Here is a 21,894-nt window from a genome sequence, read left to right on the forward strand (position 1 = left end):
GCGACCACCGAGTGTGTACCAGTGCCCACCTCCGAGCACGTGGCAGAGATCGTGGGCAGGCAAGGTAAGCGGGCGCCGGGACCGCGGAGAGGGACTGGAGTTGGGGGGCACCCCATCCCTAGCACGGAAAGTTCACTTCCTCCCTCCTTGCCCGCCTCTGGCTCAGTCCCTTCCCCACAAAGGGGGACCCGCCCCCTACCCTGATTTCGAAGTGCCTCAAAGTTCCCTGCTACCCCCCTAGTTGGAACTGTCCTCCAGATCCTTCCTTCCCTAGGGCTCTGCCCTTAGACAAAGAAATATCCTCTCTCGGAGAGAGGGAAAAGGGAGGGGGATCGGTTTTCCAATCCGGGGAGGCTGTCCGGAGGGGGTGTCCACTCGTAGCCAGAAAAACTGGCCGAATGTGCAAAAGAGTTACTCAGGAGCCCCAACTACGGCATCTACTAGTGGTTTGGGGAGGGGGCACCCCTGGGACCCCCAGCCACCTGGAGTTACAGACTTTGGGGGAGACCTGGCCCAGGAAGGCAGACTGAGTATCTGTCTCTTTGTTGGGCTGAGTGTAGGAATGGAAGGGGGTGTGGCTCATGGGAGGGTCCCAGCCTGGGGGTGAGGTGGGAAAGGGGGGCTGCTGGGAGGAGGGAGTCCTGTGGTCACCCGCACACTAAAGTTGGATGGTCTATGGGATTTTGGAAGGGGTGCCTCCAACGAAGTCCCACGTCCCGGTGTGGACCTCTTCTCCTCCCTCTCAGGCTTTTGTTCTGGGCTGGCCACGGCAAGGGGCCAGAGGCCTGGAGAAGGGTCTCTGGTAGTGAGAGAGTAGGACAGGGTGGGAAGGGGCGTGCTGAGGGGTGAGGAACCATCACCTGGAGATTTGCTGGAGGGCATGGGTCTGGGTGTGTTGTTGGGGTGGGGGGTGGGTACAGAATTAATCCAATGTAGAGTGTCTGATACCACACCCTCCTCTGCTCCAGCATCCCTGGGCGGGTGGGGGTGGGAATGTTGGTAAGGGTCCAGATTGAGCAGACGGGATCCTGGGGACCCTTCCCTCTCCCAGTTTCCCAAAGGGGAGTGGGGGGGGGCGGGATTTGGAAATTGCAAGGGGGCTGGACTGGGGAGGTGTGGGGTGGGGGAGGAGCAGGGGAGGAGCTGTCCCACAGTGGGGAACAATAGAGGAGCTGCATTCCGGCTGGGAGTGAAGGAGGAGGCCGGCTGCTGGCTGGGGAAGAGGGGAGGCAAGTCGGGGAGCCCCTACTCCACATCACACCTCGTCTACCCGAAGTGTGGGGGGTTGGGGGATTTTGCTGGGAGATCCAGAATGGAGGAGGGAAAGATGCCACTCCCCGGCGTAGCCCTCATCCCCCTGGGGCACCCCATCTCTTGAAATTTCTGGTTTTAAAAGTTGGATTTCCTCTTGTTGTCAGAAACTAGGGACCCAGAGCCCTGGAATTGGGTGGGGACACTGTTATCTTTTCTTGGGTGCGGGGGTGGTCTTGGGAGGCCCCGGAATTTCATGGAGTCATTCTTTCCTCTTCTGCCTCCGCATCAGATGGGCCTGTCTCTCATAAAAGTAGGGGGATTTCTCCTATTCAGAGAAGACAAGCCTCCCCCTCACTCCTTAAGGGAATGGAAGTCCTTTCTCTTGTCTAACCTCCCTTCTCCTGCTGTGGCGTCAGTGGTGCTCTATTTGACCTCTAGGAAGGTGAAGCCAAGTGGGTCTTCCCTCCAAGAGATGTTTCTTCGGGGTTGGGAAACGCTACCAGTTCTGCATCTATAGGCCTCTAGCTTTTCTCCTTACTTTTATACCTGGCCTGTTCTCCTCACCCCAATTCCCGTCCCCAAAGACACCTATAACAGCTCTCATGTAAGTTTAGGGGCCCAAAACTTAGAGCCAGAACCCAGGTGCCTATCAGATGCCATACATTTAGAAGTTGTAGAAGGCTCTTCACTGTTCCTTCCCCCGCCCCCCATGCCTCCCAAACAGAACAATCATTTACTGACATTAAAGCAGCAAAGATGTGGGCTTGACAACAGGTAGGACTTCTCAACTGCCAAGAGGTCTGAAGACAAAAAGGGAGGAGCAAATTCTCCTTCCTAAGGTCTCTTGAAGGTGAGGAGAGCTGCCCCCAACCCACTCTCTCCTCCCACATGCCAATCTGGTAGGTTTGGAGAAGAAGCCATCTGGAGTGGAGGAAGGAGAGGGAAAAAAAGATGAGCTCACCTCAGGCCTATGGTTGGAGGGTTAGGCAGAGTCAGAAAACTAGGACCACTGACATTGGTTGGGGAGTGAGAAAGGGAACTGTAAGTGTGTATATGGAGACGGGTATGAATGTTTACATGTGAATGGGGGCAAAAGTTGTGGGCAGGGGTGTATAGGAATGTGCTGCATGTGTCCTGGGAATGATGGGGATAGAAGAGTGGGCTGGATGAAAGGATGAAACACTGGGAATCCATGTGTATGGGGGAGAGGGGTATGTGAAAGTGTGCTTTAGACTTGCACCAGAAATAACATTTAGATAAAGGCAAGCTGCATAGCGGCTTCTAGGTCCACGTCTGTGTCTATGCATGTACACACACACATGTAGCATGTGTGCTTTGAGAAAACATGTGAGTCTCAGAGGTTCTGTGTGAAGACAGGGGCAGGGATAGGGAATTGGAAAAGGAGGAGAGAGGTTTGTCCAGTCAGCCGTCAAGGTCTGCCACCTTTAGACTGCAGTCTGGCCATCCCAGCTTCCCTCACTTTTCTCTTTCCCCTTCTCCCTCTTTGTCTCTCTTTGTCTGGGCCATTCTCCTTTCTCTTCCTGCCTCTCTCCCCAGCCTCTCAGCTTTTACCCACTCCTTCTTCAAAGCAGGAGTATGGGTCGAGAACACCTTCTCCCCCCACCCTACTCAGCCCGCAGCCCATCTTGGCTCTCCTGCCCCAGGGGACAGGGTGGCAGGAGTGTCCATGAGGTCAGGCACTGCGTCCCTCACACGTCATTATCCTCCTTTCCTTCCTAAAACTGATTCTCAGACCCTTCCCGACCTCCCACACTCCATGAGTTGCTGAAAACTTGCTGTGAATTTGGGACCGGCTGAGAGACACTAATGGGTGGAAGGCATGGGAGCAGATGCGGGTCAGTCGTCCCAGTGTAGACTGGAAGACACTTTTAATGCATGGAGATCAAGTGAGGAGTAGACTGTAGGCTTCTGAGGCAAGATCAGGGTCAGTGACAGACTGGAGATCTCAGTTGCAGGGCAGGGTGGGTGATTGAGCGATTTGGAAGTTTGTGAGTAGCCAGAAATCAGTAGAGAAGTTGGGGAAAACAGCTAATGGTTGTCGAGGAGTTAGTGAGTAGATTAGCAGCTTGTCTGGGAAGGTCAGTGATTATTTCAGGATTTCAAAGGGTGCATAAATTTGGAGGTCCTACATGGAATTCAAGGGAAAGTTGCAACATTTTGCAATCTGTGGCTGATAGATACACTGGATAGATTTAAGATACAGTAAGTGAATTGTTCTGGTTAGAGTAGGGGGGAGGGTTTCCTAAGGGTAGATAGAGGTTCCTGGTGGGCTGGGTATCGGAGTAGGAGCAGGAGCTTGTTGGTTCCAGCACAAACCTTCTTGCCTTGTGAGTTTATTTCTCTCTTCCCTTCCCTATCCCAGGCTGCAAGATTAAGGCTCTGAGGGCCAAGACCAACACCTACATCAAGACGCCCGTGCGAGGCGAGGAGCCAGTGTTCATGGTGACTGGGCGGCGGGAGGACGTGGCCACAGCCCGCCGGGAAATCATCTCAGCGGCCGAGCACTTCTCCATGATCCGCGCCTCGCGCAACAAGTCGGGCGCCGCCTTTGGAGTGGCGCCTGCTCTGCCCGGCCAAGTGACCATTCGTGTGCGGGTGCCCTATCGCGTGGTGGGACTGGTGGTGGGCCCCAAGGGGGCAACCATCAAACGCATCCAGCAGCAGACCAACACGTACATTATCACGCCAAGCCGGGACCGCGACCCGGTGTTCGAGATCACCGGTGCCCCGGGGAACGTGGAGCGTGCGCGCGAGGAGATCGAAACGCACATCGCGGTCCGCACAGGCAAGATCCTCGAGTACAACAATGAAAACGACTTCCTGGCGGGGAGCCCCGACGCCGCGCTGGATAGCCGCTACTCGGAGGCCTGGCGGGTGCACCCTTCCGGCTGCAAGCCCCTCTCCACCTTCCGGCAGAACAGCCTGGGCTGCATCGGCGAGTGCGGAGTGGACTCTGGCTTTGAGGCCCCGCGCCTCGGCGAGCAGGGAGGGGACTTTGGCTATGGCGGGTACCTGTTTCCTGGCTATGGCGTGGGCAAGCAGGACGTGTACTACGGAGTGGCGGAGACTAGCCCCCCGCTCTGGGCGGGCCAGGAGAACGCCACGCCCACCTCGGTGCTCTTCTCTTCCGCCTCTTCCTCCTCCTCCTCTTCCGCCAAGGCCCGCGCTGGGCCCCCGGGAGCGCATCGGTCTCCTGCTGCCTCCGCGGGTCCCGAGCTGGCTGGACTCCCGAGACGCCCGCCGGGAGAGCCGCTCCAGGGCTTCTCTAAACTTGGGGGGGGCGGCCTGCGGAGCCCCGGCGGCGGGCGGGATTGCATGGTGTGCTTCGAGAGTGAGGTGACTGCCGCACTGGTGCCCTGCGGACACAACCTGTTCTGCATGGAGTGTGCAGTACGCATCTGTGAGAGGACGGACCCGGAGTGTCCCGTCTGCCACATCACAGCCACGCAAGCCATCCGAATATTTTCCTAAGCTCCTGGCCCCTGGCCTCCTGGGGCCGCTCCCCAGGGGCCCTTCCTGGAGCTGTTTTCCACTGGGGCCTTTTGCAAATCAGTGGTTTGAGGGGCAAGGTGCTTAGATACTCGCTTGCTGGGGGGGCGGGGAGGGGAGGCGATGGTGGCTGGAGGGCGGGGCCACTTTCAGAGCCTCTGGTCCCCCTATCCTGGAAAGGTTGGGAGGGGGGCCAGGCCGGAAATTTTACTAGAGTTACAACTCTGATACCTCAACACACCCTTCAATCCGGAAGCAGCTAAGAAACTTTTGTTTTGCCAGAGGTGGCCGCTAAGGCATCCTGACTCCCTGCCCGCCCAACTCACACTACCCCTTCCTCTAGGGAGGGGATGGGGAACGGGAGAGGGAGAGTTACCATCTGTATCTAGAGGTGCTCCAACAATCCCCAAGCCTCTGGTCCTGACCTCTGACCTCCAACCACGACCCTTTAGACCCTCCACCACCTTGTATTCTGTTTGAGGATTTGTTCTGGGCTTCCAGCAGTATGAGGGGGTTGGGGCCCTTTCAGAAGTCTGAATGGATTTTCTGAGGGGGAAGGGGAGGAAGTATGTCAATCAATAAAAGGGCTCAGAACTCGTCCCTCCCCACGAAGCTGGGCTAGAGGAATCTGGAGAGGGGTGCTCCTCTGCTTTCCCTACACACTCTCCTCCCCGTCATCCTTCCCTTTGGGTTTTCCTCTCTCCTTAGCTCTGTCCTCCAGCTCTTCTCTCTGCTTCCCCTTGCCGGCTGTCACAACCAGCCCTGCCTGTCTTTTTTTTCTTTCCTTCTCGCCTCTCCTTCTGCTCCATCCAGCTCAGCTTTGGGGGACACTATCCCCTGGGGAGAGGCAGAGGGAAAAAACATTTTGATGGTCCCCTCAATTCCTCTTTGTCATTCGGAGGCCCACTTTTCTCCTCCTCCAAAGAAACACCTCAAATTCTTGATAGAATGTATTCCTGTTCTCAGTGAATATTTGAAGAGAGGACTAATACTGGGGTACATAAAGGGTCAAACCTCCACCCTTATCATCTTTGGGCATTACATGTAGGGAGCAGTTTGGGGGCTGGGTTTTCTGGTGGTGGGATGGGGAGAGCCAGGGTAGTGTGTCTGCTCTTGGGGAGCAGGAAAGAGGCAGTAGGAGACGCTGCTGGAGGGAGGCAGGGTTCCTCCTCCCTTGCAGTGCCCCATTCCCTGCGCCCCTCTCTGGACCTCACCTGAACCCCTGTTAACAAATTAATCATGAAGTCTCTGTCTCATTGAGGAGAGACCTTGTCTTCAGAGAGGGGTCACTCCAGAGCCAAGCAGGATTGGGGTGCAGCCGGGCCTGTTCTAAGAATCATGTATTATTACAGGCCTTGCACCCCCTTTGCTGCTTCCCTACTGCTCACCTGGGGCAATCACCAGCCTCCCACCCTCCTGGTTCCGCTGGCGGGCTAGGAGGGGATGGGGGATGGGAGTCCCCGGGGGTCCTAGGAGATTCTTGTATATAGTAGGATGGGACTGTTCTAAGTGATCTCTGAGCCTTGAGGCTCGGGAGTCCCATTCTTCCTGGATGGAGAGGGGGTGCAGGGATGGGGGCACAGAGGGGATTTCCTCCTCTCCTTCCTCCTGTTGTGAATTAACTCACCTCTCCTCAGCCTTCCCCTCCAGACCACCAGCCAGGGAGGGGAGCGGAAGGAGGTCACAGCCAGGAAAACTGGCCTGTGACAACTTCCCTCCTTCCCGCCAATGTGAGCCATCCTGAGATGTCTGTACAATAGAAACCAAACCAAACCAATGGGCACCCCTCGGGCGCCGAGGGGGGGGTGGGGAGGGGGGTGGGAAGATGGGATGTCTGTCTGTCGATCCCCTCCCCCTCTCCACTCTACCCACAAAGGCGGAAGACTGTTACACTAGGGGGCTCAGAAAATTCAATCCCACTCTTACTAATTGAGCCAAACCTAGAAACCAACACAAAACACATAGTGAGAGACAAAATAGAGGAGAGAAAGAGAGCATGAGAGGGAGCGAGATAGGCAACCAACACAGAGGAGAGAAAACAAAAATAGAAAAAAAAAGCAGTTCTTTATAATTTAATATTCTATTTTAATAAAGGCATTTATTACCGTATAAATGTAGCAAAGAACCTGGGCTAATATGAAAAAAAAAAGACTTTTTATTAGGTAATTTATTATATGAAAAGGATATTTTATTTTATGATAAAGTGATCCTTAAAAAAATAAAAAAACTTTAGAAGGTTTAGAATATATGTAGGGAGAGAAGAAGAAAAAAAAATACATTTGTATTCAGAGTTAAATCTTAAAAAAGTGTTTTTAATATATGTTCTGGTTTACGTTCCTTTTTTCCCCCACATTTTTTTGGGGAGGAATGTCGTTTGCTTTTCCGGGGGAGCATCCTGGGATGGCTTGTGGAGACGGGCTAGGGGAACCTGGTCCCTCTGGGGCCCTGCAGGTAGATTGGATTTCACCCCCAAGGCTCCCCCTCCCTCTCCCCCTCCCCTTTGGGGGAGCCGGCAGAGCCAAACAAAGAAAGGGATTAAGGAGAAAGGAAGAAGCAGTAGGACTGAGGATCCTGGGGTGTCCCCCCCGCCCCTTCCCCTGTCCGGTCCCAGGGGCAAGTAAGGTGGGGAAGTCCAGAACTGAGGCCTAGCAGGCCTATGGGAACCCTCAGAGAGGTGTGAGATTTAAGAGAAATAGTTTTTTTTTTTGTTTTTTTTTTTTAACCAAAAATGAGAGAGAGAAGAAAAACCGAGGGGTTTAAAAGAAAAGAATACTACAAAATAATAATAATTAATAATAATAATAATTCAAATTTATTTCATATAATCCTAGAGACAAAGAGAAAGAATTACTAGTTACTTAGTAGACGATATTCAGATAGCTTAAAGTTTAGTAGCATTGAGGGCCCCTGGGTCCAGTAGAATGTATAAAAGTCATAATGAAAAGGAAAATAGAGGAGGGAAGTGGCTGAGTCCACCCTGAGCGCCCCCCCCCATCTTCAGATATCAGGGTGGAGCAGGTTGCTAGTTATGGTTGGGAGCTTCCTTCCAGTCTGCTGGGGTTGATTCTAAGAATCCTTGGATTTTTAAATTATAGGACAAATAGATGAGGGGCTCAGTTCCCAGGGTCTTTGAAAGCATGAACACTGATCATTTCAACCAGAGGTGGGCTGGGTTAGGGACAGCTGAGGTGGGAGAACATGGTTGGCTCCCTGTCTTTGGGCAGCCCTTACTCCAAACATGTCCTCTTGGGGCTCTCTGAGAGGGGGAAGATTGCCCAGCTTCAACCCTCCAGAGACAACTTCTCCCAGGCCTAACTGAGGAAGTCCTTCCTGAAGTATAACTGCAATCCATTCTACCTCTGATTAATTCAAGAGCCTGGTAGGTCATTCCACCAACAGACACACATGCACACGCTTCTTTCTCTCCCAGAGCTTCAAGGGGACTGGAGGGTATCTGTCCCCCATTCTTTTCCCTACTGCTTAGCTTCTGACCTCCATGGCAGCAGGTGAAAGAATGATCTCATCAGTCTCCTTTAAAGCTGCACTGTGCTTTACAAATTTGCAGAAGTGCTTTATTATCTCTTAGATACCAAGGACTTGCCACCCACTGGGGTGGAATGGAGACGCTGTCCTTGAAGGCCTGGGAGAACTGGCCCCCAAGGGTACAAAGTCAGGGGGTGCAGCAGGGACTTTAGGTGACCCTCAACCCTAACCATCTGTTCTAGTTCACTGCCATCTGTAAGAGTTCAGGTAGAGGTCATCTGCTGTACCCTGACCCTCCCCATAGAAAGTTGGGGAGCTTGGCTTTTGCTTGTGCACTTGCCTTCTACCAACCCCAGCTTGTAATCAGTTGGTCCCCCCACCCTCACTCCTGTCCAAGGGGGTGTAGAGGCCTCTTGACTCTTGGCAAGAAGTTCCATGACACTAATGACTCTGTCATGCCCCTCCCTGGCCCTAGACCCCAAACATATCTCCTCCCCAATTTACTCTTCTCACCCTACCCAGGGACAGACTTTTCCCCTGCTCTTTTTGTCCTAGGAACCCCGCTAGTTTGGGAAGGTAGCGTCTGGGGTGGGGAGGGCTTCCTCTTCCCTGCTCGAGGGTGCGGGTGGGGTAGGGTGGGTGGGGGGAGACAGCCCTGGGGCAGGGGAATGGTCTCTCCACTGTAGAAAGTAGAGTAGGATTGTGGTCAGACTTAATTTGAGGCATCTAGTGAAGACACGTTACAAATCCACCAGGAAAACCATTTCAAAAGCAAAATAAAGGCGGGAAACAAAACGGACCCATGAATAATCAAGTCAAAGTGATGTTGCACAAAATGCAGAGAAACCAAGAAGGGGGAGGGTTAATGTATTAAATGTGCTATTAAGAACTTAATTTTATTAAAAGTATTATTACTTAAGGCTCAGGCTTCTTTCTTGGCTTGTTGGTCAGAACCACCTTAGGGTGAGTGGGGTTTTCTCTGGTGTCATTCTGGGTGACCTTGCTTACCTTGCATGAAGTGGGTGGCTCCTATCTGTTTGCTCTCCACAGCTCCCTACTTGGTCTCTAAGTACTCAACCCCTCTTTTCTCTCCATTTACCTCCTTCTATTCCTTGGGGCACCAGGAGACCTCATTCGACCTTGCCTTGCAGAACAGGGGAAGGCGAGGCAGGGCCACCTAGACCTTGCCTGGAAAGCCAGCTTCCGGACTTGATGGAGAAAGGGCTGAGCTGAGAGCTCGACCCTCCCATCAATTTGCACCAGATTCAATCCATCCCTACACCCCACATCTTCTCTTCAGGGTCAAGCAGAAACCTGGATGGAAGACTTAGGCCTTCCACCTCCCAGGCTTAAAATCCCTTCCCCAGCACACACAGCCTGGGCTGGCCCTGACTCCCCTTTTCTTAAACATCCCCCCTGCCTCCTCCCCTCACCCCTGGCATTGGAGTGACCTCAGCTCTTGGCACCAGGGCCCAGGGCACCAGATGGTACCCGCTGATGGTTTCCTTTGTCTCTCCTTCCAGATACCCCCTCTCTGCCATGCTGTGCTCCCTCTTCCACCTGCCCTGGGGGTTGGCAGAGGGAAGGGCGGGCACCTCCCACCCCCTTGGCACTGTCCCCAGACCACAAGACTCCAGAGACAGCTGGCCCTGGGGGGCAGTGGATACGGTGGTGGGGATGAGGGGAGGGAAAGGGGAACAAGGACTCAGAGGAGGGCCCAGAGATGAAGAGGAGGCAGCAGGATGGTCAGGCTTGATATAAAACACAGCTTTATTGGAGGGCCGTAGTCTGTAAGAGGGGGACCGATAATAGAGATCTGGGGGCAGGGAGGGGCACATGAAGACCTTAGAGCTCTGCAGGGTTGTGGACAGGGACTGGCCCCTCTGACATCTGGACCAACAGGGCAGAGAAAGCTCCTGGAGCTGGGCAGGGCTGGGGGGCACCGGAACACAGTGGGGGCAGGTCAGAGGCTGATGCAACAGGCCCTCTTCTCCCCAGGACCCAGCTCCTGCCCAGCCGGGCCACTGCCCAGGGTGACGGCATTGGTCCGGGCGTTGTTCTGCCTCTGCTTGGACACCTTGGCGAAGATCTCTGTGAGGGCAGAGGGCAGTGATCAGGGCAGATGAAGATTAGGAGCCCACCCTCCCCATACACACTCTGCGTGCCCCTTTCTGAACACTGGGGGTTTTGCTGGAAGGAAGAGGAGTTTGGGCACCTGGGTCCCGTCGACTTACGTGGGTGGAGCGGGACTAAGAATCAGCTCCCTGGGAGTGTGGCCTTCTGGTTCTTTCCCTAAGCTCCAGGGGTGGGGGTGTATGAGGGAGGCTCTGAGGAGGCTGGGGGGCCCACAGAGGGGATGAGGAATCGGCTGGGGCGGGCGAGGGCTGGGTGTCTGCGTTCCTCCCGCTGCCCGCAGAAGCCTCAGGGGTGGGATGGCGGTGCCTGTCGAATGGAGGCAGGGGCTCTACCTTTGAGGACAGTCTCAAAGGCCAGCTCGACATTGGTGGAATCCAGGGCCGAGGTCTCCAAGAAGAGCAGCCCATTGTTTTCTGACAGAGAGGAAGCACACCGTTAGTTGTGAAGGGTCAAGACAATCATATTCACTTCACGTTTTACCATGTACGTTCGTTACGCGCTAAACCCTTGGCATGTGTGGCTCATTTAAACCTACAGACAAACTGGAAGGTAGGTCTAAATACTATTCCTCTCTTTTAGAAGAGGAAACTGTAGCCCAGAAACAGAGAGAATGAAAAAAGAACTTGCTTTGTGTCCCACATCTAGTCACTCACCAAGAGACATGGGCTAGGCCACGGGACCCCACAGCCTACACCCTTAATCCCTGTATCCTGCTGCCTCTAAACCCCAGAAAGCTCCTGGGGAAAGTGTGACAGGAGACAGTCAAGGGAAGCCCATCTGCCACACTTAGGATCTCTGAGCACGGCAATGTGGGCTGCCTTAAAACCAGCTATGAATAATTGCCCATAAAGACAGGGCAAATGGGTGGGACATAACGAGGGACACAGGGTCACTGAGGGGAAGGTCTAGGAGATTCTGAGGCAGGCAGAATGGAAGTGGGGAGCCTGGGGAGGAAGTCCAGGCCAGAGCCCTACAGGGGGACCAAGGGCTGGGATTACATTGGCAGAGCAGCCGGAGGGGTCCGGCTGGGTTGTGGTGGGCTCTCACCAGCAAACATGCGGGCTTCCTCAGTGGGCACCTCCCGGGACTGGCTGAGGTCACTTTTGTTACCGACGAGCATGACGACGATTGTGGCCTCGGCGTGGTCGTAGAGCTCCTTCAGCCAGCGCTCCACCACAGCATAAGTCTGGTGCTTAGTTAGGTCAAACACCAGGAGGGCCCCCACAGCACCACGATAGTACCTGGGTAGGGGGTTAGTGGGGTGGACAGAGGCAAGGTCAGGGCCATCAAGTCTAACCTCAGAACAGAACTCTTAGGCCAAAAGCCAGAGATGAGCACCAGAGACAGGGAAATACGAAGATTACAGTCCAGAGACCCAAAGCGCACAGGGCAGTCCAGAGCTCCCGTGTCTGATGCTGAACGCCTTCCAAGGATACTGGTCTTGGAGTCTCTGAAGACTCACCTCCCTTCTCCAAAACCACAGGCTCCCTCCTCCCTCCTAACCCCTCTGCTGCCTCTGGTCTTTGTTCTGATGTTAGCCACAGCTATCCACGGATGTATCCAGGGCTCTGGTCAAACTAGCTTCTTGGATGCCCAACACCCCAAATCTCCCTCACATAGCTCCTTGACCCCCAGTGCTTTTCTCTCATGGCCATCTTTCTAGAACTAGCTGAATCTTCCTGACCATCTGAGGCACCCTTACTAAGTATCCAGTCTCACTCTTGGAAGTTTGATAGCACTTCTTCAGACTGAAAGAAAGAAAGTAAAAGTGAAGTCACTCAGTTGTGTTCAACTCTTAGTGACCCCAGCAGGTTGGTCTTCCCCACTCCTGACTCGCCGATCAGCACCTCCTGCAGCCTCCCAAGGCTCCTCCATCCATGGGATTTTCCAGGCAAGAGTGGGTTGCCATTTCCTTCTCCAGGGGATCTTCCCGACTCAGGGGTTGAACCCGGGTCTCCCGCATTACAGGCAGACGCTTTACCCTCTAAGCCACCAAGGGAAGCCAGACTGTTGCTGCTGCTGCTAAGTCACTTCAGTTGTGTCCAACTCTGTGCGACCCCAAAGACGGAGCCCACCAGGCTCCCCCGTCCCTGGGATTCTCCAGGCAAGAACACTGGAGTGGGTTGCCATTTCCTTCTCCAATGCAGGAAAGTGAAAATTGAAAGTGAAGTTGCTCAGTCGTATCTGACTATTAGCGACCCCATGGACTGCAGCCTGCCAGGCTCCTCCGTCCATGGGATTTTCCAGGCAAGAGTACTGGAGTGGGGTGCTATTGCCTTCGTATATAATTATTCCCTTTGTACTGAGGCTTGTAAGAGTCAAGTAACCAGTCCAAGAGTGATGAATATGCATAAACAAAGCCACAAAACCCCCAACTCCTGCTTCCTGCCCCCTTGCAGGTGCTACCCGCCCCCACCCCCAACACACACACCATCTTTGGCCTGACACTGACTGGTAGACGCTCTGTGTCCAGTATCAAGAGGCTTATGTTCCTCTGTGTCCTCTGAGTTTTGTAAAGTGTGGTTATGGGGTCCAGCCTTTCACCTTGCAGTTAGATAGTGAAGGTTGCCAAGTGCAAAGCACTGCAGAAGTGAGGGGGAGGTGCTCTCGATCCTAGAATATGTCCCCATCACAGCTGCACCCCAATTTCACCTGCTTGAAACACAAACTTCTTATCTAAAGAGGGATTAATGATAGCACCTTACTCCTGTGGTATTTGGAGGATTACATAAAATGCCCAATGTAAAGTGTCCTGTACCTTCCCTGGCACATAGTAAAGACAAGTAAGTGGTGGTGATGACTCCTGTTTTTGGCTCCAGCAGTCAGTATCATTGCTTCCTGTCTCAGACTGTTCGTAGCTCAGAGTACTCCTGTCTTCTCCCCCAAGCCATGGTGGCCCCACGGTCCCATTCAGGGAACTCCCTGCTGAGTTTCCTTGCCTCCTCCTCCTCCACTCCTCCTCCAATGGTACCCCCTGACTTCCCCAGCACCCCAGCACCCCAGTACACCCCCAGCCCGGGGCTCACGCCGACGTGATGGCTCGGTACCGCTCCAGGCCAGCCGTGTCCCAGATCTGAGCCTTGATAGCGGCGGTGCCCAGCATGACAGTGCGGGTGGAGAACTCAACCCCGATGGTGGTGCGGCTGTCGTGGCTGAACTCATTGCGAGTGAATCGGGACAGCAGGTTGGTCTTCCCCACTCCTGACTCGCCGATCAGCACCACTGAAGGAGTGGAGAGATAAGGACTGAACTTAGAGGGTCTGCCCATCAGAAAAGACGAGTAGCTCAGAAAACTGAGGAGGGAGCCAGGTCTCCTGGCAGAGCCATGCACGCACGCTCAGTTGCGTCCCACTCTTTGCCACCCTATGGGCTGTAGACTGCCAGGCTCCTCTGTCCATGGGATTCTCCAGGCAAGAATATTGGAGTGGGTTGCTGCGTCCTCCTCCAGGGGATCTTCCCGATCCGGGGATCTAACCTGCGTCTCTTAAGTCTCCTGCATTGGCAGGCGGGTTCTTTACCACTAGCGCCACAGGAAGCCTGGCAGAGACAAGGGTCTCCAACTCTACATGATGCACCCACCCTGGGGCAGAAGGGATGAGAGTCTGAAACAGGCTGAGGGGCTTCAAGGGTTCTAGGCCTGGCCTGTTGCAACATAGCGGCACACATCAGCCCAAGAATTTGGTGAGGGAGTGATGTCTATGGGCTGTTTGTGGATAGTGGCGTCCAAGGGTTATGAGGTAACAGGGAGGGTAGGGGGTCTGTGTGTGGGGGGGTGCACATTTCTGGGCGAGAGGATCTGAGAACATGGGCGTGTTTCTATGTATACAAGCTGGAAGGAGAAGTGGGCAGTTTGTGTGTGTTTGCGAGGGGAGAATAGCAATATGGGTGAGGACAAAGTTGGCAGCTGACACTTCTGTGGGCGGGGGAAAGGTATGGGGGTATGTGTGCAGAAATTAGGATCCCGTTATCCCCAAGAAGGGGCAGTCTTGCATGCTTCAGACCATGGAACTGGATGTGGGGCCAGTTATGCATGGCTTCAGCAACTTATTATTCTCTTTCTGATGAAAAAAATGGGAATAACAATTTTATCTGTGAGTTGTTGCAAGAAGTAAACAAGATATTGCCCAGGATATAGTGAGTGTGCAAAACTGTTACTGTCATTATTGTTGGTGGTGAAAAGTGAAAGTGTTAGTCACTCAGTCGTGTTCGACTCTTTGTGACCCCAGAGACTGTACCTTGCCAGGCTCCTCTGTCCATGGGATTCTCCAGGCAAGAATACTAGAGTGGATAGCCATGCCCTCCTCCAGGGGGTCTTCCTGACCCAGGGATCGAACCGAACCTGGGTCTCCTGCGTCTCCTACATTGCAGGTGGATTCTTTACCCACTGAGCCGCCTGGGAAACTCGTTGTTGGTAGGCTGGTGCTTTTACCTTTAGGTTTTCATGGACAAGGATACACCAGAGGGGCCATGAAGAGCCTTTGGGTTGAAGGGCAGGATCCAGGGCCCTGCCTTACCCACTGTGAGTGAGCTAGGGGCTGGCATTAAAATGTGGGGGCTGATGTTAAATATAACCCATAATCCACTGGCCCGGAGCTACCCAGGGTGGTTCTGGAAAGGCCAGCTGGTGCCCCAGGACTGGGCACTGCATAATCTGGGCGCTGGTCCCCACTCACCCTCTGACTAGCTATATGACCCTGAACAAGTGGCTCATCTTTTCTGGGTCCCAGTTTCCCTGTTTATTAAATCTACAAAGGCTCACTCCAACTTCAAAAATTCCTTATTTGTGTAGGATAGGGAAGAGCTGGGAGCTGTATGGATGTTTGTAGGTAAGAGGATTTATGAACATGAGTGTGTGTGTGTGTGTGTCTCTGCTATTGGGAACCTCATCCCCATCTCATCCCTCCCACGAGATGGACTCTGAGCCAGGGCTTTGAGTACTGACTGTGCAACCTTTTGAAAACTATTTGTTCTGTGTCTTATCCTCTGAAAAATGGAGATACTAATAGTTAACGTTTTTTGAGCCCCCTCCAGTATGCCCGGTACCCTCCTGAACGTCTGAACTCATTTAATCCTCACAACAATGCTACAAGGCAAGTACCTCTATTAGGATCACCCCATGTTTACAGGGGGTGGGTGTTCAATGACTTACACAAGATAACACAGCCAGTGTGGTAAACGTGAGCTGTGCTGCCCACATGAGCCTTCCAGGGAGGCCTTGCCCTCAGCCACAGGGAGTGCAGGCAGCACCCAGCCTTCAGCTGTTGCTCCTTCAGCATCTGCTTCTGAAATCGAGGCAGCCTCACCTGGGCTCATGCCTCTCCCTGGGCTGCCACACCCAGTGCGCAAAGAGAGGGGAAACCCAGAGCTGCTCGCCCATGGTCGAGGCTTTGTGTTCCTGCCTTGCAGTGTGACTTCTCCCTCTGCCCAATCCTGTGTCCTTCCTCTTCCTTTCACTGCTGTTGAGCCACAATAAACATCTCACACCCCAAACTTCTCCGGGTCTGCCTCTAGTGACCCTAAATTGCAATAACTCCTAAGTGGCGGGGCTGAGATCTGAACTCGGTATTGCCCCAGTCTACTGTGACCCCTTACCTTGTCTCCCTTCCTGGGAAAAATGCTGGGAGTACAGGTTTCCCAAGCCCTGGTCTCCTGAGAGTCCCAGCTCAAGGGAGGGTGGAGCTGAGGCTGGGAGGGTGGAATGGCTGGACAGGGAATCATAGCGCTGCCAGTCCACCCTGCCCTGAAGGAGGTGCGGAGGTGGGGGTAGGGAACACACGACTGGCTAAACACAGGGGCGAGATAAAGGTGCAGGAAAGATACATGCAAACTTCCAGAGATAGCCTAGTTAAACCCAGTTCCTGGTATTTGAGCCCAGGGGGTCTGCCAAGGGACAGACCAATGAGCCTATGGTGCTGGGAGTTCTCCAGATTCTATTAGACCCTGGTCCCGATTCATATCTTCCCTGTGTCTTCCTCCAGCCCTGTATGGTAGAGATCTTCCTATCTCTCCTTTGCTGTACAGCTGCCCGGAAAGGTGACTTTCTTCCTCTTAAGTCTGCTTGTCCCTCCTTCTCAGGAGGGAATCCTCTCTGAAGTCTCACCTCCATCTCTTGTGCTGCAGTGGCTAACTCTTCCGAGGGACTGGGGCTTCCCTTAGGAGTGGGGCAGAAGAGCCTGACTTGCACCTTTAAGGAGTGATCAACATTATTTACTTCCGCAGAGCATTCTGGCAGCTCCAGGACTTTTGCTCCTGTAAACAGACCCCCCGCCCCCGCCCCCACTCCTTAAGCTTTCTTTCTGATCTGAAGGAATGATGAGCCCTGGGAGGGGGGCCCTGCTAATTGATTCAAAAACAGGAAGGGGCCCTCTGGCTCTGCTGTTCTCTTCCTGGGTCTCTCTCAGGTATTCTTCTTTCTTTATGGACCCCCGACTCACCCTTGAAGACAAAGTTATAATCTTCCTCGGCTCTGTTTCCCATCTTGGCTCCGCATGGAGGGCACAAGTATCTTCGAGGGCAGAGGTGATGGGTCTATGCGTTGGCTCAATGCCCTCAACTCTCAGCTCTCAAGACACCTGGATCCGTCCTTCCTCTCATTGAGAGTAAAGAGACTTCTGCAGTGAGAGGGATCGAGGGCCGACTTTAGGCTAGCCAGGGCCTAGGGAGGCTCAGTTCTGGCAGGTGCAGAGCTGTAAGGAATCTGAGAGGAAGGAAGCTGAGAACAGGAAGAGTGAGCGGCTGGAGACCTAGAGCCCAGGTGGGTGGAGAGATGATGACGTCAGACAGGTTAGACAGGTTGGGTTTCTGCTCTCAGCCTGGGCTCTTGCAAGCAGGTGAGCAGGCTCAAGGGAATGACAATGGGGGCAGCTAGGAGAGGGACAGGACCTTCGGAGAGCCAGCTGAGGACTAAATGTGCGTTGCTAGGCTCCTGGGACCTGTGGCTGGGGAGTCCCACCCACTAGTGAGAAATAGTCCTTCAGGGAGCAAGAAACTACACAGCCTTCTGCTATTCCTTGGAACCGAGTAGGAGTGGTAACTGGGGGCACCAGAGGAAGGGCTGTGGGGGGAGGGGCTGGGGTCACCCCACTGCAGGGCAGAGCTCGGGGAGGGGCATCTTGGATGCAGCAACTTCTACCGTTCCCTGACAGCCTAGGACCTGGGATGGGCAGTTTCTCAACCTGGGTGGAGCTGGGACTTGCAACCTACCAGCTTCCCTGGGATGAGTCCCTTCCTACAGCACTGGGAAAGGTCCAGCCTTGCTCTAAGGACTCTGGACTAGGGGGAGCTGGGGCAGAAACAGCCAGGTGCAGAGACGGGTCTCACTGTTGGGCCAGGACTTCTTAATTGTTTCTACTCTTTCCCCAGGACCTGAAGCTTCAGGGCAGATACTTCCTGTGTGCAAAGGACTTCCTGATCTGGAGAGGGGTCTGCGTAAGCTTGTGAATGCCCAGAGAAGAGGGAAGGGGTGGCCCTCGTAGGCCACTAGGGGGCACACTCCCAATCCCAAGAGTAAAAAAGGGGCCCCCCAAAGTTGGAACTGAAGGACACTGAACTCCCACAGCCTGTTCTCTCTTCATCCAACACGACCCCCACCAGCCCCTTGTTCCTCTTGGCTCACTCCCAAGGTTTTGACAAGCAGGTGGGTAAGATTCTTCTCTGAGTGGCAGGGGCTTGGTGAAGTCACAGCACCGAACCAGCCAAGGGAGCCTAGGCACCTCTGCCAAAAACCGTGTGGTGGTTGGGGGTCTCAGTGGTGTGGGAAGCATCCTAGCTGAATGCAAAGAGCATGATGCACAATCCCTGCTCCTTCCTCTCTCCTCTGATTCCCCCCATCCAAGCAAACAGCCAAGACATGAGACAGCAGTTGAAGTTTATTCTTGGGAAGAACAAAGTCCCCCCACTCCAATCTCCTGCAACAGTCCAGGAAGGTTTCCCCGGGGAGCCGTGCCCCACCACATGGTCATCTCACTCTTCTGAATCCCAGGTTCCACCAACGCCCATTATGATGCTGCTACTTGGGTGAGAGGCTCCTCCAAATACTGCACCAAGGCCTGGGCCTGTGGGAAAGGGAGGAGAATCCAGTCCCACAAGGCCTGCCACCTGAGGGATCTTAAATTCAGGTCTACTCCTACCGCTGAGCCCCCAGCCCCTAGCTGCTGCCTGTGAGCCCACCCCAGATGTTGACTGGGTGACATGAGAAAGACTCTGGGAAGATGGTGGGGATGGGAGTGGATACAGTGATGGAGCATGAAGGCTGAGCTCAGGGGTATACAGGAATGGGCACATACACACCTTGGCCTTGAGCATTCCGAAGCCAACGGTCTCCTTGGCATACATGCACAGTAGCAGGTTGGCCACTCTTGTGATGGCTACACGGCCCTCCTGGTGGGGGTGGTATCAGGGGATGTGATATCTGCTTGCACCCTTTGCCCCTTCTTTCCCCAAGGGCTCCTCTTGAGAAGGCCTGTATCTTCCTTCCATGCCTCAGGCAGGGCAGGAGCTTCCGCTGCGGGACTTTAGCCACAGCCCTGAACCTGAAGTCCTGAGCCCATTCTAGCCTCAGCACAGTCACCTACTAACCAAGTTACCCGAGAAAACTCCATCTCCTAGAAGCTTTGTTTCTCTTTCTATAATCCCTACCTCACTCCAGTTGGTGAGGCTGCTAATACACAGGAAGGAGTCCGGTGTCTAAAAGGGCTGTCTAGATGGTTGATGTTATTATGGTTTCACCCTCAATGACACTGTAAGGGGAGAACACAACCCAACCCAAACGAGTTCTCCTCGTTTCCCAACATAATATTTTTCAAACTGTAGGTTTGCCCCAGGGCTAACTAGCCCCAGATCAATTAAGAAGGTTGATCAGCATTAAAAGAGAAATAAAGTGTATTGCATACCGCAAAGGAAGTACTATTTCATGAAACTTTTGTTTTACTAGACTCTGACTGAAAATATATTTCTTATGGCTGGGTTGTGGTCAAGACATTTGAAAACTATTGCCCTTATGGCACCAGCTCTAGGCCAGGGACCCTACGACTCATCATTTGAACTGGCATCTGGTTCTGAACTCCCTCCTTAACTGAACTGATTAAGGAGGGAGTGAGGAAGAGGTAGGTGGCTGAGTTGCAGTGGAAATCCTTCCAGGAGAATTCACTCTTGGGGGGCCTTTCCAGTTTGGTTCAGCAAATTTTCACTAAGTATCCACCATGTGCTTGGAACCAGGAGTTGTGCCCTCTGCCTCTCTGGCATCATCCTACTAACCTCTCTCATTCTCATGCTACGCTAGCCACTTCAACCTTGTTATCCCTGACCAGGCATTATTCTGCCGCAGGGCATTTGCATTTACTATTCTATCAGAAATGTTCTTAACCCAGACAGCCACACGGCTTACCAGCTTCCTTTAGATGGATCTTTGATGAGGTATCACGTTTTCAGCGACGTTGTCCCAGATACACACATCCTCTCTATCTTACTTCCTTGCTTTTTCTCGATAGCATTTTCTTCTAATTTTTACATTATTTTATTTTTTTGGTAACGCCACATGGCTTGCAGGATCTTTGTTCCCTGACCAGGGGTCAAACCCGGGGGCCCCTGCAGTGAAAGCACCGAGTCCCAACCATGGGATCACCAGGGAAGTCCTCCCCTAGCATTTTCAATACCTATACACTACTTTTTAAACTTACATAGATGTGTTACAAAACATATTCATGAACTTATTTTACAATAAGTTCACACGTAAGACTGTAAGCTTCATTAGGGTGGCAGTTTTTGTCTGCCCTGTTTCCTACTTTTCCCCTAGCCCTGAGAACACTGCAGGGACATAAAAATATGTTGACTGGACAGATACAAAGATGTATGAGCCAGTTTCTGTTTCCAAGAAGTTCACAGTCTAATGGCCACTTCCCCTTTCTGGACTTCATGACCTTTCTCTGTAAAGTGAATGGACGGCAGGGTCTAGAGACTCTGCCACGCTTCTGGGTCTGTTAATCTCAGATGACAACACTTTGTGTCTGCATATCGCTCTACAGTTTATATTCACCCTCTCCTTTGATCACAAGAACCCTGTGTGCATGGTGTGGTGGAGGAGATTATTGTTTTCACCTTGGAGCTGTGGTCAGAAAACTCAAAGAGGTTAAATCACTTACCCAAAGTTTCACCAATGCTAAAACCAGAACCCCAGCCAGACCTCGGTTCCAGGACTTCTTTCTCATCAATACATAGGGTCCTGCCTATCATAAATGCTGCTGCAGACCAACTCTTAGTACTATCTTCCAGACATCCTGTCCCTGGCCCTCCAACCATCCAGGATGGGGTCCAGGTTGCCCTTTGGGATCCCCTTAGGGTCAGAGGAATGGATCCCTTCTTCATACCATGCAGTCCATGAGGATGAATTTGAGATTGTCTTCATTAAACGCTTGGTTTCCGTTCCGGTCGTAGGCCGCCCAGATGTTACTGGCGATGGCCGCGGTGACCCGGGCGTCTGTATCCCCATAGCCGGAGTAGGCCAACAGAGATCCTTCGTTATTCAGCAGCCTGGTGAAGAATCAGGAGGGATATCAACGTGCTCAAGAGGGAGTCAAACTCCTCGGTACCCATCCCAATTCCGCCACTAGGACTGAGTGTGTCCTGGGACGTGCCCAGAGCACCCAGCACGTCGGTTTCCTTTTCAAGAGGGGCTCTCCGTCAGATTCACCTAGTTGCTGCCTCCTCTGCCACCTCCTCCCTTCCCAGAGAGCCTTCCCCAGCCCTCCCTCGGAGAGTCGCGCGCTGCCCCACGCCAGTGCTCGCCACCCGGCTTCTCGGTCCGCACTCACAGGGTGCTCTGAACACCTCCAGTGTTGGCCTGGCTTAGCACCTGGGTCAAAGCCTTGGGACGCAGCATGCCTGAGGCTCCTAACTCGGTTTTTGCACCCAGAACCCAGAGTTTCTAATTGCTGGCCTCCGCCAGTCGCTTTCCGTAGTCCAGCTGCCCTGCTCCGGAACGCCCTGGGAGTTGTAGTTTCCGGGCCTGATTTTGTGGTTCCGACTCAACCCTGCCCCACAGCGGTGAACGCTGGGAATTGTAGTTCTCCGCGGCTTCGCGAGGCACCCTGGGAACTATAGTTCGCCTTTCCAGTGCGACCACGCGGTTATGCGGGGAAAGAGCGGGAGTGAAAGGACAGTGGCAGTATTGGAAGGACATTTAATCCCCTCGGGCAGAGGAAAGTCATATCCGCATGACAAGTAACGATTCAGTAATTAAAAGAAAGTAAAATCCCTATATTTGTCAGGCACACCTTTGGTTACTTTTCAAAGCAGTTTTCTACATTATACAGTTTGGTGAGATGAGGCAAGAGATACTGTTGAGGAAAGCAAGGTTCAGAAAGGCCGCGCAGGCAAAATTCAGGTCTCTGGAACTGTACTTTGTAGACTTCGTGCAAGCCACTACTCGCAGGGGAATAAAGTCAGTCCTAGAAACGAGGTTTTGGGTGGACATCCAGGAGTAAGAAAAGTCAACCTCAAAGTCGGGATAGGTCT

The 21,894-nt window shown here is 53.2% G+C and overlaps 4 protein-coding genes across 4 annotated transcripts in view; 2 read left to right on the forward strand and 2 right to left on the reverse strand.

The window, feature by feature from the left end:
* The window catches only part of MEX3A (mex-3 RNA binding family member A), a 5,324-nt gene extending 422 nt beyond the window's left edge, over positions 1-4,902 (forward strand). The window contains exons 2-3 of the mRNA XM_010838433.1: positions 23-64; positions 3,638-4,902. Coding sequence (XP_010836735.1) covers positions 23-64; positions 3,638-4,746 — 1,151 coding nt within the window. The 3' untranslated portion in view covers positions 4,747-4,902. The remainder of the gene's footprint in view (positions 1-22; positions 65-3,637) is intronic.
* Positions 4,903-9,998: 5,096 nt separating this feature from the next.
* On the reverse strand, positions 9,999-17,207 carry RAB25 (RAB25, member RAS oncogene family). Its single transcript, XM_010838250.1, has 5 exons — positions 16,818-17,207; positions 13,410-13,605; positions 11,431-11,624; positions 10,716-10,796; positions 9,999-10,338 (listed from the first exon to the last, which is right to left on the reverse strand). Exons 1-5 carry the CDS (start codon positions 16,858-16,860, stop codon positions 10,211-10,213), a joined length of 642 nt encoding a protein of 213 aa, XP_010836552.1. The 5' UTR covers positions 16,861-17,207; the 3' UTR covers positions 9,999-10,210.
* A 1,026-nt stretch (positions 17,208-18,233) lies between these two features.
* LAMTOR2 (late endosomal/lysosomal adaptor, MAPK and MTOR activator 2) lies at positions 18,234-21,377 on the reverse strand. Its single transcript, XM_010838251.1, has 4 exons — positions 21,192-21,377; positions 20,748-20,910; positions 18,673-18,762; positions 18,234-18,437 (listed from the first exon to the last, which is right to left on the reverse strand). The coding sequence occupies exons 1-4, from the start codon at positions 21,257-21,259 to the stop codon at positions 18,381-18,383; spliced, it is 378 nt and encodes a 125-aa protein (XP_010836553.1). The 5' UTR covers positions 21,260-21,377; the 3' UTR covers positions 18,234-18,380.
* Positions 21,378-21,508: 131 nt separating this feature from the next.
* Positions 21,509-21,894, forward strand: part of UBQLN4 (ubiquilin 4) — a 16,489-nt gene continuing 16,103 nt past the window's right edge. The window contains exon 1 of the mRNA XM_010838434.1: positions 21,509-21,544. Coding sequence (XP_010836736.1) covers positions 21,509-21,544 — 36 coding nt within the window. The remainder of the gene's footprint in view (positions 21,545-21,894) is intronic.

This window comes from Bison bison, unplaced genomic scaffold (genome assembly GCF_000754665.1).
Source record: "Bison bison bison isolate TAMUID 2011002044 unplaced genomic scaffold, Bison_UMD1.0 scf7180017864093, whole genome shotgun sequence".
NCBI classification, from domain to species: Eukaryota; Metazoa; Chordata; class Mammalia; order Artiodactyla; family Bovidae; genus Bison; species Bison bison.